The sequence below is a fragment of the Daphnia carinata genome, chromosome 6, assembly GCF_022539665.2.
Source record: "Daphnia carinata strain CSIRO-1 chromosome 6, CSIRO_AGI_Dcar_HiC_V3, whole genome shotgun sequence".
Taxonomy (NCBI): Eukaryota; Metazoa; Arthropoda; class Branchiopoda; order Diplostraca; family Daphniidae; genus Daphnia; species Daphnia carinata.
The window spans coordinates 6,399,299-6,413,726 of NC_081336.1; the positions used below are offsets into that span (position 1 = coordinate 6,399,299).

The 14,428-nt window shown below is 40.1% G+C and overlaps 2 protein-coding genes across 2 annotated transcripts; both read left to right on the forward strand.

Annotated features, from left to right (window-relative positions):
• Nucleotides 1-61: 61 nt before the first annotated feature.
• Nucleotides 62-10,285, forward strand: LOC130702320 (uncharacterized). The gene is made up of 6 exons (XM_059495629.1): nucleotides 62-132; nucleotides 206-263; nucleotides 344-385; nucleotides 486-911; nucleotides 9,851-10,028; nucleotides 10,168-10,285. The coding sequence occupies exons 1-5, from the start codon at nucleotides 109-111 to the stop codon at nucleotides 10,021-10,023; spliced, it is 723 nt and encodes a 240-aa protein (XP_059351612.1). The 5' UTR covers nucleotides 62-108; the 3' UTR covers nucleotides 10,024-10,028; nucleotides 10,168-10,285.
• On the forward strand, nucleotides 3,091-7,653 carry LOC130702291 (hemocyte protein-glutamine gamma-glutamyltransferase-like). Its single transcript, XM_057523960.2, has 20 exons — nucleotides 3,091-3,120; nucleotides 3,353-3,391; nucleotides 3,461-3,502; nucleotides 3,575-3,802; nucleotides 3,878-3,981; nucleotides 4,043-4,241; nucleotides 4,309-4,442; nucleotides 4,508-4,643; nucleotides 4,718-4,944; nucleotides 5,007-5,184; nucleotides 5,249-5,414; nucleotides 5,478-5,581; nucleotides 5,651-5,760; nucleotides 5,823-5,914; nucleotides 5,971-6,119; nucleotides 6,185-6,504; nucleotides 6,574-6,697; nucleotides 6,772-6,932; nucleotides 7,013-7,149; nucleotides 7,227-7,653. The coding sequence occupies exons 2-20, from the start codon at nucleotides 3,358-3,360 to the stop codon at nucleotides 7,366-7,368; spliced, it is 2,787 nt and encodes a 928-aa protein (XP_057379943.1). The 5' UTR covers nucleotides 3,091-3,120; nucleotides 3,353-3,357; the 3' UTR covers nucleotides 7,369-7,653.
• Nucleotides 10,286-14,428: the final 4,143 nt, after the last annotated feature.

Below are 14,428 nucleotides of genomic sequence, written 5' to 3' on the forward strand. Positions count from 1 at the left end.
AAGGTCTTTTCATTTTTGCCCGATATAAAAAGGCCTTTGCAAACTTACTGCTCTTCAGTTGCAAACAGTGCAGTTGCAAATACCGTCTCAAGAGCAATCTTCATCAAAATGCGTTTCTTCTCCAATGTTATGGTTTGTTTGATTTTATCATACAATAATAAAGCATTGATTTTGGTTTTCAATTCAAATTTCCTTCTTTTTATAGTGGACCTCGTTGCTGGTAACTGCTTTAGTTTTCTCATCATCCGACGCGCATAAAAAAGGTTTGTAAACTTAAATTTTAGTTCTAGTGGTGTTATTAATCTTTTATTAATTAAATTTAATTATCCATTTGTTGATGTAGGAAGAGGAGGCGGTGGTAATGCTGGAGGCTATGGTGCTCATGGTAAGTGTTGCTCCTCAAGGAAAATAGCCATTCTTGGCTGCAAAATTTTATGTATCATTTTGGTGACGTCAAATATGTCATAGATTTTTATAAATTTCAGGTGGCCAACAAAGTCTAGGCTACGGCGGTGGTCATACATTACCGTTGAGCTCCGGGCACGGTGGCCATTCATCACATGGAGGATACAGTGGCCACATCTCCCCGATGATAGGACACCCCAGCAGTCACGCAGCACCCGTGAGCGGTGGGTATGGAGGTCATATTGGGCCAATCAGTGGAGGATACGGTGGTCACGGATCACCCATGGGTGGAGGACATGTCAGTAGTCACGCTGCCCCCGTTAGTGCTGGGTATGGCGGACATGGTGCACCAGTCGGTGGAGGATACGGAGGTCATCCTTCTCCTGCGAGCGCGGGGTACGGCGGTAATCAAGCGGTTCGTCGACCTAAGAGTAAAAGCTACAGCAATAATCACGCTGCACCTGCGAGGGGAGGATATGGTGGTCATGCTGCGTCAATGAACGGAGGTCATTCTGCGCCAGTAAGAAAAGGACATAGTGGTCACGCAGCTCAAATGAACGTAGGCTACGGCGGCCATGTAGTGCCAACAAGTGGAGGATATGGAAGCCACGTAGCTCCAATGAACGGAGGATATGGAGGTCACGCAGTATCGGCAGGCAAAGGTTACGGTGGCCACGGATCACAAATGAGAGGGGGATATGGAGGTCATTCTGCACAGACGAGTGGGGGTTATAGAAGCCACGCTGCTGGAAAAGGCTACGGTCGTTAAAAAAGGTTAGGTCAACATTAGCAGTAAGATTATTTTGGTATAATAAATGGTATATTTTGATTTGGTAAAATTTCATAGCAGTTGCTCTTCGAATATTTATTTTAAAAACTCGTGCAAAGAATAATAACAAATATTTATATATTCTATGCAGTTAGAAAATCTTCAATAGAACCTCAACATCTGCAATCCGTCCACTTCAATCGAATTAACCAGTCGATAGAAGAAATTTCCAGTCAGAAAAAAAATCCTTTGATTCAAATGAAACGAATTTTCAGCAAATACACGTTTTTTCATTAAACCGCAATATTCTTTCTGATCCAACCTATTTTTTGGCTGCACCACGCTAACTTAATCCAATACTCTATACCAATTCGGCTCGAGCTTCTTTTCTTCTTATTTTCGCATCAGTAGAGAATACACCTCCTCTATGATTCATGTATTTATAGTAAAAGCATAGAAGTTTTTTATTCTTTCAGTTTTGGAGTAATAGGAAATTTTTTTGTCTTAAAAATCAAATACACATATTTTAATTACGAATGTAAAACATCCTTTCATTTAAAATTAGTTTTGTGCACAGGTTCGAGGTCAGGAGTTGCATACCTATTTATCAATAGTCGATGACAGTGGTTATCTGTGTCTATTCTACTTCTGTTGGATAAAATCTAAAGTAATGTATCTCAAGGCTGGAGCAGGAGTGAATCAAGAAATATCTAAGAGTATAGCCATCATCGCTCCTTTAAAAAAACAGCAATCGGTAACTGTATAGCAGCAATCAAAAGATCACAGAACTTAGAAAGGATCAAAATTATGCTATTAAAAAATGTTTCGTAGAAGGAGAAATTTACATCGTTATTATTAGTGCCTGTAGCATAGGTTAATGACGATGCATTGCCCACGTAAAATCCCTCCTATTTGATTAAATTCATGGTATTAACCAACAGAAATGAGAGCTCCATTTCAACGACATTCTCACTCCGAATGCTATCTAAAAAGGTTTGAATCTTGGCGTTTGGGGTAGTCGTATTCAACGAAGATGCGGCCGCTTCGGTTAAAGTTCCCTGCCGACCTCTGGCGAGAACCACTCTTACATTTAGGCTCCAAAACGCAGCAATGTCGGACAACCAATGTTGGAAGCCTCAACTGTGCCATCATGACAACAGTGATCTGTAAACTTGTATACGCAATCTGCATTCATCAGTCCACATGTCATTTTAGCAACAGCACAAAAAAAACTGCACATTGGAATAATCTTCGAGTTGTACTAGGGTGACACTGCATTTGTTAGCATGCATAATATTCTTTTCCTCCAGCTTTTTGCAATTAGGTGTTTAGCATTTTCATGCCGAAAAAATATTAAACGAAACGAAGCAAAAAAATGAAACAGAAATCACTTACCCAGTTCAAATTTAATTGTTCAACAAGTCAGATAGAACAGCGTACAAATGCAGTAATCTCTTGATGTAAGGTAAATGAAAAACTTTAGCTGGTAACTTTGCTAGTTTTCGGACCGACAACTGATCACAAACGTATTCGAGGACAGCGCAACTTCGACTTACATATTCAGTCAATAGTTATGCTACTTTCATTGTCGTTGTGGCTCTAGCCATGGGATGGAATTACTTCAACACTGAATACCACTCGGTCTGCAACGATGAAGCGTCACCAGACTGTGCACTAAGTCAGCGTGAAAAAGGACACGGGGCTGAGAGACCTATGAAATCCGATAGCTATGAACCAGGTATGACTGTACAACGGAACCAGAAAGAATCATATCCTGACGTTACTTGATCTGCATTTATTTAGAGTTTTATTTCTCTAAATTATTTCAAATTCTTAAGACTCCCTCGACACGAAAAGAATATAAATAGAGAAGGTAATTGGAAGATGGCATTGTCTTGTTTCTGCAGTAGCAGCGAAAACACGTCGTCGACCCAGGAAATTTTAAGGTAGTTATTTAACCTTTCTATGATTTTTAATCCTCAAAGAGAAGAATGTCTGTAAAAGTTGTGTTTGTTAAAACCACAAGTCAGTCTTACAATTTCATTTGTCGTACTAAGATTAAACAGCTTTCCGTAAACACTACTATACTATGTAATGTAATTCTGTCACTATACTACGTCCTGTAATTCAACCCGTCAATAATATTTTTTCCCAAAACTTTTTCTTTTCATTCTCAAGGCATAATGAGTTCTCCACTCAATCAATCTGGCTCTCCAGGTAAAAAAAAAATGGTAAACTTTTTAAAAATAGAGCCGTAATCCCCCGTAAAATTGAAAAACTAATTAGGCATGTTGCGTCGTTCGATGATGAATCAACAAGGATCACCAAGTAAATGGATAACAAATTACTATAGGAAATAATATAGAAACCATTTATCTTTTACGCTAAATATTTTTACAGCCATGTTGCGTCATTCCATGAGTGGCAATTCAGGACTGAACAATTTGGCCACTTCGTCAGGCTTTCCTCGTCGCACTAACGAACAAGATGGCATGGGTAACAACGCAGGAATCCGTTCAGGTAGCAACAGTGCAGCTTATCGTGCATCATTGGTATCGCACTACGCCGAAGACTTGGACAGACGTCGCCGGGCTGAACGAGCTCTCGAGGAAAAACTAACCGACGGAAGTATTTTCTAATTAATTTTCATTTCTAATTTGTAGTCAATATTTTAAACTCGTTTTTCATCTGTTTCTAACACAGTGCCTTCAGATAATTTGAAGATCGATTCTGTTGAATTGTTCGCGCGAGACAATGCAAGGGAACATCGTACAGATCGCTACGAAGTCGTTCTTGATTGTGGCCGCGTAATTCATTCTATCCAGTTATCCTACGTTTGCACTAAACTAATTCTGCACAAAATAACAGGATATTGGATCGTCGTCAACCATGGCTATGTCCAGGTCGATGACGAATATGGAATCGGTGAATTCGATGGATTATTATTCATCTTCTTCGGCGTCTACAGCAGTTCTTCGTCGTGGTCAGCCGTTTTTCATGGCTGTGCGGGTGAAGGATCGCAATTTCGATCCGCGTCGTGACGTTTTGCGCGCTGTGTTTACTTTCGGTAACAAAATGAAAATGATGATCTAAACGGAACGACAGCTTTAACATATTATTTTATTTTTGGTTAGGCCCGAATCCGCAAGTCACGAAAGGAAGTAAAGTGGTTTTGCCTTTCCACATGAATCAGCGTGAATTCACTCGAGCTCCACAAAAATGGGATATGCGGATCCATCAACAGGAGGGTTTCAACTTCTCTTGTCAAGTAAAATCATTCCAAACTGAATAAGAATAATGCTAATTCATAATTTTTCCTACTTTCAATTGCAGGTTCATATTCCTGCAAACGCACTTGTCGGATTATGGCGACTGAACATCGAAACTACCACGACAATGCCGGGTGCCCGCATTGACGAATTCCGTTGTAAAGATGACATTTACGTCTTGTTCAATCCGTTTTGTCGAGGTTCAACTTTTTCGTCGTCATATTTTTAAGTGGATAGCGCAACTAAACGTTTTAAATTTTATGCATTTCAATAGAGGACTCTGTTTACTTGGACGATGAGGAACTCCGTCGAGAGTATCTCATGAATGACACGGGTAAAGTGTTTGTTGGTACCCATCACCGACCCAAAGGTCGTCGCTGGATCTACGGACAGTTTTCTGACGTGGCCTTACCAGCAGCTCAACTTTTGCTCGGCCAATCTGGTTTGAATCCAACGGAAAGGGGCAATCCTGTCCAAGTTGTCCGTGCCATCGCTTCAATCGTAATTAACATCATTTTCAAAGTTTCTCTTATTACATAATAATGAAAACATTGATTGTATAGATCAACGCCAACGAAGGTTTTGGTTTGTTGGAGGGCAAATGGGAAGGTTCGTTTGAAGACGGAGTTTGTCCGTGGGTCTGGACTGGCAGCTCTAAGATCTTCGAGCACTATCTGCGAAATGGTTCCAAGCCAGTCAAATACGGACAGTGCTGGGTCTTCGCGGCCGTCGCCACTTCTAGTAAGCACATTTAACTAGATTTAACGTTAAGTGTTTCACATGTTCTTTTGAACTATTCGAACAGTCTTCCGCGCTTTGGGTATTCCTTCCCGTCCTGTTACTAATTTCGTCTCTGCACGCGATACAAATCACACGCTGTCGGTCGACAAGTATTTCGATGTTTTCGGAGACGAGATGAAAGGTGGCCCAGATGGCGACAATCAAGATGCCTTATGGAACTTCCACGCTTGGTAGAACAAGAGTCACAAAATTTCAAGTAAAAGATGTGACTGATTTGTTGGTTGACTTAAAAGGACTGAAGTGTGGATGTCGCGGCTCGACCTCCAACCCGGTTACAATGGCTGGCAGGCAGTTGATCCGACTCCCCCTCCTCTGTATCGTCAGAACAACACTGGAGGTTGTATGGAGAAAATCTGATGATTGCGGTTTACCATGGAAGTTTTCAAATTTCTGGTTTTTCACTTAGCTGATTCTAAAAGTCGAGGTCCTTTGGCTGTCGAAGGTTTCCGTCGAGGTCCGTCTTCGGTTGAGTCTGTCCGTCGCGGCGAAATTGGATTTTCCTTTGACACTCCTTATGTATAATGTTTCAAATTTAATCAATACCTTTAGAAACTAATTCTTTTGCTATTTGATGACAGCTTTTTGCGGAAATCAACGCTGAAGTCACTCATTTCCAGGAGGACGAGACCTCTCATTGGGGATTCAAGAAGATTCCCGTCAATAATTATCAGTAAACAAATACTTAAACAATTTATTTGAGCAACTAAAACCAGTAGCTGATATTAGGGTTGGACGTATGATTTTGACCAAGCGACCGGGAGCCGATGATGATGTCAGCGATGCTGACGTAGAAGATATCACTGGCCTTTACAAGACTCTCGATAACACGTCTCGCTACCAAAAACAATCCGACGGATGTTTCAGTTCCCTCTTTAGTAATTTTCTTAAAGTTTATTTTTTTTGTTTTGTTTGACAGTTTAATAATTCTTAACTTTTAAAGACCAAGGAATGACTTCACCGTATATGGAAAGGAGAGATAGGGAAAGAGAAAGGGATATGATCCAATATCCAGGAGCATCAGTGCGTCGTCTAAGTGCAGTGGACATCGCCCGCAAACCCTGGTACGATGAATCACGCTATCCAGCTGATTCAGGGAACACAGCTGCTGATCGTATGTCAGCCATGAACGCAGCCCGAAGTGTTGAAAAAGCCCAGCCCATTTTTGATTCCCGGACTCCCAATGATGACTGTCAATTCAATTTGGTTGAGCAAGAAAAAGTTGCATGGGGCCAGCCATTTAATGTACAACTTCTCATTCAGGTATTCTATAAATATGATTCGTCTGTCTAATTCAGTATTTTAAAATTCCGCATCAATGCTATTTCACAGAACCGATCTCAAGAAACGAGAACCATCACGGCATACCTATGTGCCAATTCCGTCTATTACACAGGAGTCACTGCCCGCCGTCTTGGCCGCAACGATCGTCAGTTTGTCCTTCAACCGGGAAGCCGTCAGTGTTTTGTTCTTTTATTTCATTGCTTGGAAAGACCAGTAATTTTAAGCTATTCTTGTAAATTCAAATAGGAGAAACTCTTCAACTTCGCATAAGTTGGGAAGAATACCGTGAACGAGCTGTCGATTACGGATACATTAAGGTGTTCGCCATGTCGTCAGTGCAAGAGACTAAGCAATCGTGGAGTGCTGAAGACGACTTCCAGCTGGAGAAACCAAAATTGGATATTCAGGTAATTACATTAGGGCAAATAATTATCGTAAGTATCGTGAAGCAGATAATGCCAATGCCAAAAAAAATCTCCGTTTACAGGTGCGAGGAAATCCCCAGATAGGCCAGGAATGCTTTGCTACTTTCTCATTCATGAATCCAGTTCCAGTTACGCTGACTGAGTGTGAGTTTACATTTGAAGGATCGGGTTTGGTTCGGGCCCAAACAGTAAAATACCGGTGAGTTAACACAAAAAACTACATTATTCGTAATTGAAAGATCTGACTGATGTTCGAATTTTTTTTAAATTCATAAGTGACGTTAAACCGGGAGAGATGATCAGCTTCGTTCAAAAGTTCCTTCCCCGGTTTAGTGGTGAGCGCAAACTGGTTGTAGTGTTCAACTCTCGAGAACTGGGTGATATTATCGGCTCTCGTCCAATTCATGTTCGTGAGTAACCGACGTCTCGTTACAATCGAATTACGAAATCCCTACGACATAACACTTTTCGCATCGAACTTGGACCACCCTTAAAACATCTTAGCAAATTAGGCAAAATGACTTTATTGGCGTTTCACGATATGCATACTGATAGTTCCAAAATGTATGTCATTATCTTGAATGCGATTTGAATCCTCTATTTTCCTCCTTTATCTCCGTTGTATGGTTCAGGTTTTTGAAATTATTGTTATTCTTACTTTTTCGGTGACGGCGTATTCAGCAGGAATAAATTTCGTCAATCAGATTTTCGTCATTTCATTTGAATTCAGAATAGTTTTATTTTGCAGCAAAGCTGTTCTATAGAATTAAGATATCAAATATAAAAGCTGCTTGTGACCCACGAAAAATGAATTGTCTTTGCAACAAAGACAATTGTTGCAACACGAAGACCTAACAGCGAAGCGAACCCGTGGGCGACATGAGTATAATACTACAGATTGAAAGCCATTTTCGCGTCCTTTCAGTAACATTTTTTGGAAAAAGATTTCCATCGTAATATCTGTTGAGCATCTACCGCCTACGCCAACCGAAGCTTGTGTTAGTGTACGGATGTTTTACCTGTCAACCATAGCCGCAGAAATATACATTTGTATCACGTAGACTTATAGCCAAACAAAACGACTAAATGAATTTGTATCGCGGTTCCCAAAAAAACAAAGTAAAAGCAACTCTGCGTATCTTTAACGATGTACTAATTTCTTGTAGTCTATACCAGTAAAAAAAAAATCAAAATAAACATGAATAAAAAATTTAAAGCTCATCCGCTGAAATCGAACTATTCACTTAATTGTTTGGCGATAGCGGTCATCTGTCACAAAAAGGATTAGTAATAACGGTTAACTAAAAATAGAAGTAAAGCAGTCTTGTAATGAAATATGTATCAAAACTTTGTACATACGCACACACACACACACACCGACATGCGAGCGTACGCTAGGGCTGAAATGAATCCTTTAAAGGCTCAAACAAATGCCGAAGTTGTTAAGCACTTTTAACAAACGTAAATGCCATACTGTCAATGGTGAGTTTTAGAAGCGTTCAAATCTCTCAATTTTGTTCTGAGGAAAGGCGATAAACCATTAGATACAGAATCATAAATAATGGAAACAATTTGAATCACGGACACATAACGAAAGAAGTCATTTCTGCCAACCTGTGAAAGCAAAATAAACGATTGCGTCAATAGTCAACAAGTTTAATATCAAACTTTGGTTTTGGGAAATTCCTTGCAATAAATCTTGAAAAAACATTGAAGGAGAGGATGGCTGAAGGTTGGCGGTCACGAAACGTGAGGAGTTAGAATCTTTTTTTCTCGCGCATGGGTTGCTATTTCTTCTCTCCCCTTTGTCCGCACCACCACTTTTGTTCCTCGAAGGTGAGATGGGGGGGGGGGGGGGGGTGGCATTGGTAATACCGCAAGTCTAGGCAATGATGGCGAGTTTTGCACGAGCAGCTTATACAATCAATCTCCTTTTTTGCTGTCACATTTGAAGGTCTTTCCATTTTTGCCAGATATAAAAGGGCCGTTGCAAATCTATTGCTCTTCAGTTGCAAACCGTGTTGCAAATACCAACCTCCAAGGAAATCCTCATCAGAATGTTTTTCTTCTCCAACATGGTTTGTTTGATTCTTTTGTTTAAGCGATCTTGGTTTTTAATTTAAATCTGTTCTTTTTTACAGTGGATTTCGTTACTAGTAGCAGTTTTGGTTTTCTCATCATCCGACGCTCATAAAAAAGGTTTTTAAACTCTATTAAAGTTCTAGTGGTTTCAGTAATCTTTCAAAGATTAAATTTAATAACCTATTTACTGATTTTGATTTGTAGGAAGAGGAGGCGGCGGGAGCGGAGGCGGCTACGGTGGCTATGGTAAGTGTTGTTCATTGCACGTCCGAGACCAACCAAGTCAGTGAAAATCAACTTTGATTTTTACGACGTTGAGCATATGGGTTATTGGTTATGTTATAAATTATTATAACCTTTAGGTGGCCAACAAAAGATGGGCTACGACAGTGGTCACGCTCTACCTTATAGTTCGGGATACGGTGGCTATTCATCGCCCGCTCGTGGAGGATATGGGGTTCACATGTCTTCGACGCATGGAGGACACCATAGCAGCCATACTACAACCTTGGGCGGAGGGTATGGGGCTCACGTCGCGCCAATAAGTGGAGGGTATGGTGGTCATCCATCAGTCATCGGTGGCGGGCATGCCGGTAGTCACGCCTCCCCCGTTAGCGGTGGGTATGGTGGACATAGTGCACCAATCGCTGGAGGATACGGAGGTCATTCTTCTCCTGCGAGCTTTAGCCAAGCTGTCCGTCGGCCTAAGAGTGGAGGCTACAGCAACAGTCACGGTGCACCTGCGCACGGAGGATTTGGTGGCCATTCTGCGCCATCACAAAAAGGACATGTTGGTCACGCAGCACAAATGAACACAGGATACGGCGGTCATGCATTGCCAACCAGTGGAGGATATGGAGATCATGGGGCTCCGATGAATGGAGGATATGGAGGTCACGCAGCATCGGCAGGCAAAGGTTACGGTGGTCACGGATCGCAAATGGGTGGAGGATATGGAAGTCACGCTGCTGGAAAAGGCTACGGTCGTTAAGAAAGGTAAGTTTTACATTAGCAGTGACATAATTTTTTTAAAACACATTCGGGTTTTTCTAAACATTCGTAATAGTTCCTTTTCGAAATGTTTGTTAAAGTTAGGATGATAGGAAAATTATTAAAAAATTTTCATTTTTCGCAGTTAGGATAGAGATTCAATGGCATTTTCATCGATCGTCATATCTGCATTCGGCCCACTTCAATCGAATTACCTTTTGACAATAGACGCAACCTAAAATAAAAAAATTCGCTGCCTAATCCAATGAAACGAATTTCGAAAAATACACGTTTTTTCATTAAATTGCATGTTTTTTGTTTGTGACATCTCGTTTATTACAACACCGGCTAGGGAAAATAAATAATTTGCCCGAAATTAGCGTTCAATTTTGAGAATACTTTTTATTGAATTTTATATAGGAATTTTGAAGAAAAATTTAAACTATGAATAAAACAATTTCACGAAAGATTGAATGTCCCTCGCTCTATTTCGTTTTTACTAAATTCCAGATTGAACTGCGAAGGATGCAATGGTTAAAGCTACCATCTGATGTTGAGATTTAGTGCATCATTTCCTTCTGCCTAAAAGCCATTAGTGTTTTTCGTTTTTGTATAGCAGCGTACGCTATTCGTGACGCTTATTTCGAACTTAATGCTGCGTGCATGCATCATGGTGTGTGTTTATATAGCAAAGTTCACGTCGGGGTTTTGCGCACATTTTCGTTATGGATGGCTTTGTTTTTCGTTCAATATACAAACTAGACATAAGACAACAAAAATTACAAGATTTCGTTCAAGAGATGTGTAATTCATTGCTGAAAAAAGACACGTGACAAAACAAATACACACGAAGAGTTGGCTCGTTCTGTATAGCCTGGAGTAGGGCAAAAAATAAAGGGGGGAGGGGGAGGAGTGCAGAAGTAATAAAAAGAAAACAAAAGGGGAAGATAATATCAATGAAAATCTATATAAACTAGCATTTGACATGCAACAACGTACAAGGGCAGCGGTCGATGATATATGATGGTAACTCGCAACCTAACAGCTCTTCTTTTTGCAACAGCAAAACAATCCATCGGTTGGTTATCAATATCAATAAGATTTTTTTTTTAATTTTCATCTTAAGTACTATGGCAAATCTGAAATGTGTCAATCGCAGAATAAGAGTTATTGCACGAACTCGTATGTTTCTCATAAATCGAAAGGGAAATAATTTTTGGAGGAGTGAGAATATATAAACTATGAAAAATAAACTTTAAAAAAAAATCGATAATGTTATTGAAGGAATTTTTTTTTTAACGAAACCATCTTCAGAAAGTACTAATCCTATTCCACATTACTCTCTGGTCTTTGACAAGTTTTAACTTTGAGATAAAACATATTTGGTTGGGAAAACTCAAGCTTTTCGCACTTCTTGTCTGATTGCCAATCTGCTTTTAGTTCAATCAACATTCTGAACAGCAAATTTGAAAATGGAAAAAAAAAAAAAGAGTAGGAGAAAACATAAATTATGATGGTTCAATCCGCAACGAATACGGAGAGAAGAGCTGTCACTATACTATGATGAGCAGGCGATTTGGAAATAACGCTAGCTACGAAACGTGATTGGAAAATAAACGCTATAAAAAGACGTTCTTAGATCGACTTTGTGTGTCATAACTTGCAATGCCTTAGTGGCAAGATTCGAGACGTTTTCTTTTTCACCGACTTCGGCAAACAGTTTTTCGAAAAAAAAAGACAACAAAAAATGGGGAAAGAAAAATTAAGGAAAGATGACGTGGGCAATGATCGCATTGTCGTATGCACAAAAAAAAGGGATCGAAAAAAAATTCTATCAACATCACATCGGAGTGCGGGACAACTTGCTGGGTTAGTTGGAGTTGTCGTGGCGACTCCTGATTGCACGATCAACTCCCAGTAGAAAAATGTTATTGCCAAACTGAAGATATAAAATGAATTAGATTTAAGTAAAAAAAAAAAAGAAAATGTTTGAATTAAACTTCGATAGTTTCAAGACGTATTTCGTTTTGAGACAATATCCCATAGAGGATGATAATAATTGTCGATTGAAAGTGATTAGTTGAAGGGACCGAAGTGCAAGGGGAAGTGTGCTGATCCATTGGCGGTGGCGGAATTGTTTTTTCCCGCTAGTAATCGACTTCTTTTTCCACTTCTCGTTAGATGATGGACCTGGTAGGATTCGCTGTTTTATGTCATGAAGAGTTCAATGTAACGCGTACCGATATTTTGGCGGTTCTTTTCGGCTATGGCTCTCTCAGCTTCCGCTCTATTCTGGAAGTTGACGACTGCTTCTCCGGATGGACGGCCGTCATTGTTGCGGTGAATTTGGATGCAATCTGGTGTCAACTGTAATCAAATGCAGTGATTATTTTTGACGTGTAGACGTTAAAACCGATCTCACACCTTACAACCATATGTTAATCAAAGCAGGTGGGGATTGATCAAAAGCAATGATAAAAGTGGAAACCACCAAAAGAAAAGTAAAACCCATGTCTACATCAAACTGAAGTTGTTGTTAATCATCAAAGAAATGAAACAGACACAGAGAGAGAGAGAGAGAAGAGAGAGAGAGAGAGAGAGAGAGAGAGAGAGAGAGAGAGAGAGAGAGAGATATTAAAACTGTAGGTTCTAACGACATCGTCGGCTTTGAAGTGAAGTGAAAAGATTCATTTGTAAAGCCATGCATAGTATGTGGCCAGGTGAATAGATCATTAGGGCACCGTTATGGCCGCAAATGTCTAACTCGCACACCACCAAACTATGCACACCTGGGCTAAACCCATTGACCCGATCCCAGTTCACCGACTGTTTTAATTGTTAATTTAAAAATGGAATTTTTTTTGCCGATAGATCTCACGTTTTGAATCTCCCGTGATGGTAGATTTACGCCAGATGGAATTCAAACAAGTTTTTTTTTCTCTCAAAGGTTAAAAAAAAAAGGTGGTGAGAGTAAAAAAAAAAATAATAATAATAATAATCAGATAAAAGAAAGGGAGAAGAGTTTTGTCGGATGAAAGTCCCCTAACCTCGGAGAAGCCAGAGAAGAATTGAAGAATGTCCGAACATGATGCGGTAAAGGGGAGACCGCGCATGATTACCAAGGTACCAGCAGGTAGACCTGAGCCATTGTTCGCTCCTCCCGCGGCGGCCGACACGGCGGCAGCAGCTGCGGCGGTCGCGGCCGATCCGTTGGCCGTTCCGTAGTAGTTGGTTGGGCTGACGGGCGGCGAAGGGTAAGGCCAATAGAAGATGGGAGGAAATCCAAAAGGTTGTGGCCGTGGAGTCAACGGACTAACGGCCGGTATGATTTGCGGCGGCTGGCCAAACGGGTACGTTCCGTACGATTGATGGGGCAATAGCGTTCCACCTACAAGATTCACGTCAAAATAGAAAACGTCAGTTTCACGACACGTGCGAATCGATTTAAAATCAAACATTTCAAATACGAATTGCTCAATTTTCACGCTACGTAAAATCTTGTTGAAGTGATGGAGAATATAGGGAATCAAGCCTTTGTGTCAAAACATCATAGCAGCAATTAGCATAGAGGTAGAATTAAAACATTGCAAGGCACATAAATCCATATAAATAATGAAAAAAAAAAAAAGATTACCCCAGTGCCCAACTGCAACCAATAGATCCGTAACAAAGTCGATACATTTTTTTTTAAAGAAAAGAAAATAAGACCAAAAAAAAAAAAAAAATGTAAACGAAAATAGAATCGACTTACCCCCTTCACCATGACACACGTGCGCATAGAAAACAACATGCAGTTCGTCAACCACCAGGATTTTCATATTTTTTTTTTTAACTATTTGTTATTAGTCGACACGTAAATGGAACAAGTGATTAAATGTAGAGATTAATCGTGACGAACTGAAATTTCCTATATGATCAAAACAGGAAGAAAATCAAATAAACAACACCCCCATGCGTCGTCTATAAATGTGAAAAAAATATGTCCCCCCAAACATTGAAAAAAAAAAGACAGGAGAGTGTGCGTACCAAATGCATACCAGGTGATAGTCAATAGAAAATTAAACAAACAAATTACATTGAATAAAAAAAAGGCAAAAAGTGCCAACATTATTTACCATACCACGTCGAAAGCAAATAGCCATAGCCGTATAACTTGCCCTTACCGTTGGGGTGTCTTGCCAGTAAGTTGTTTGCTTTTTGTTTTGTTTTTAACACCTTGTACCATTTTTGAGATAGGGTTGGGTGAGGTAGCCCGTAGAGGAGAGTCGGCGCAGTCTAACAACGTTATCAACATACAGCGATATACCACACATAATAAACCAACCAAGAAAGAGAAGAGCACACACGCACACACACACATAAAATTAAAATCGTCGATAAAAACAAAAACAACCGAAGATTCTCCA

Coding starts and splice junctions, on each gene's coding strand:
- LOC130702320 (XM_059495629.1), top strand. CDS start 109: ATGCGTTTCTTCTCCAATGTTATG. Junction 264..343: donor ATCCGACGCGCATAAAAAAG/GTTTGTAAACTT, acceptor TTGTTGATGTAG/GAAGAGGAGGCGGTGGTAAT. Junction 912..9,850: donor TGCTGCGTCAATGAACGGAG/GTCATTCTGCGC, acceptor AAATGAACACAG/GATACGGCGGTCATGCATTG.
- LOC130702291 (XM_057523960.2), top strand. CDS start 3,358: ATGAGTTCTCCACTCAATCAATCTGGCTCTCCAG. Junction 4,644..4,717: donor GTTCAATCCGTTTTGTCGAG/GTTCAACTTTTT, acceptor GCATTTCAATAG/AGGACTCTGTTTACTTGGAC. Junction 6,120..6,184: donor ATGTTTCAGTTCCCTCTTTA/GTAATTTTCTTA, acceptor TAACTTTTAAAG/ACCAAGGAATGACTTCACCG.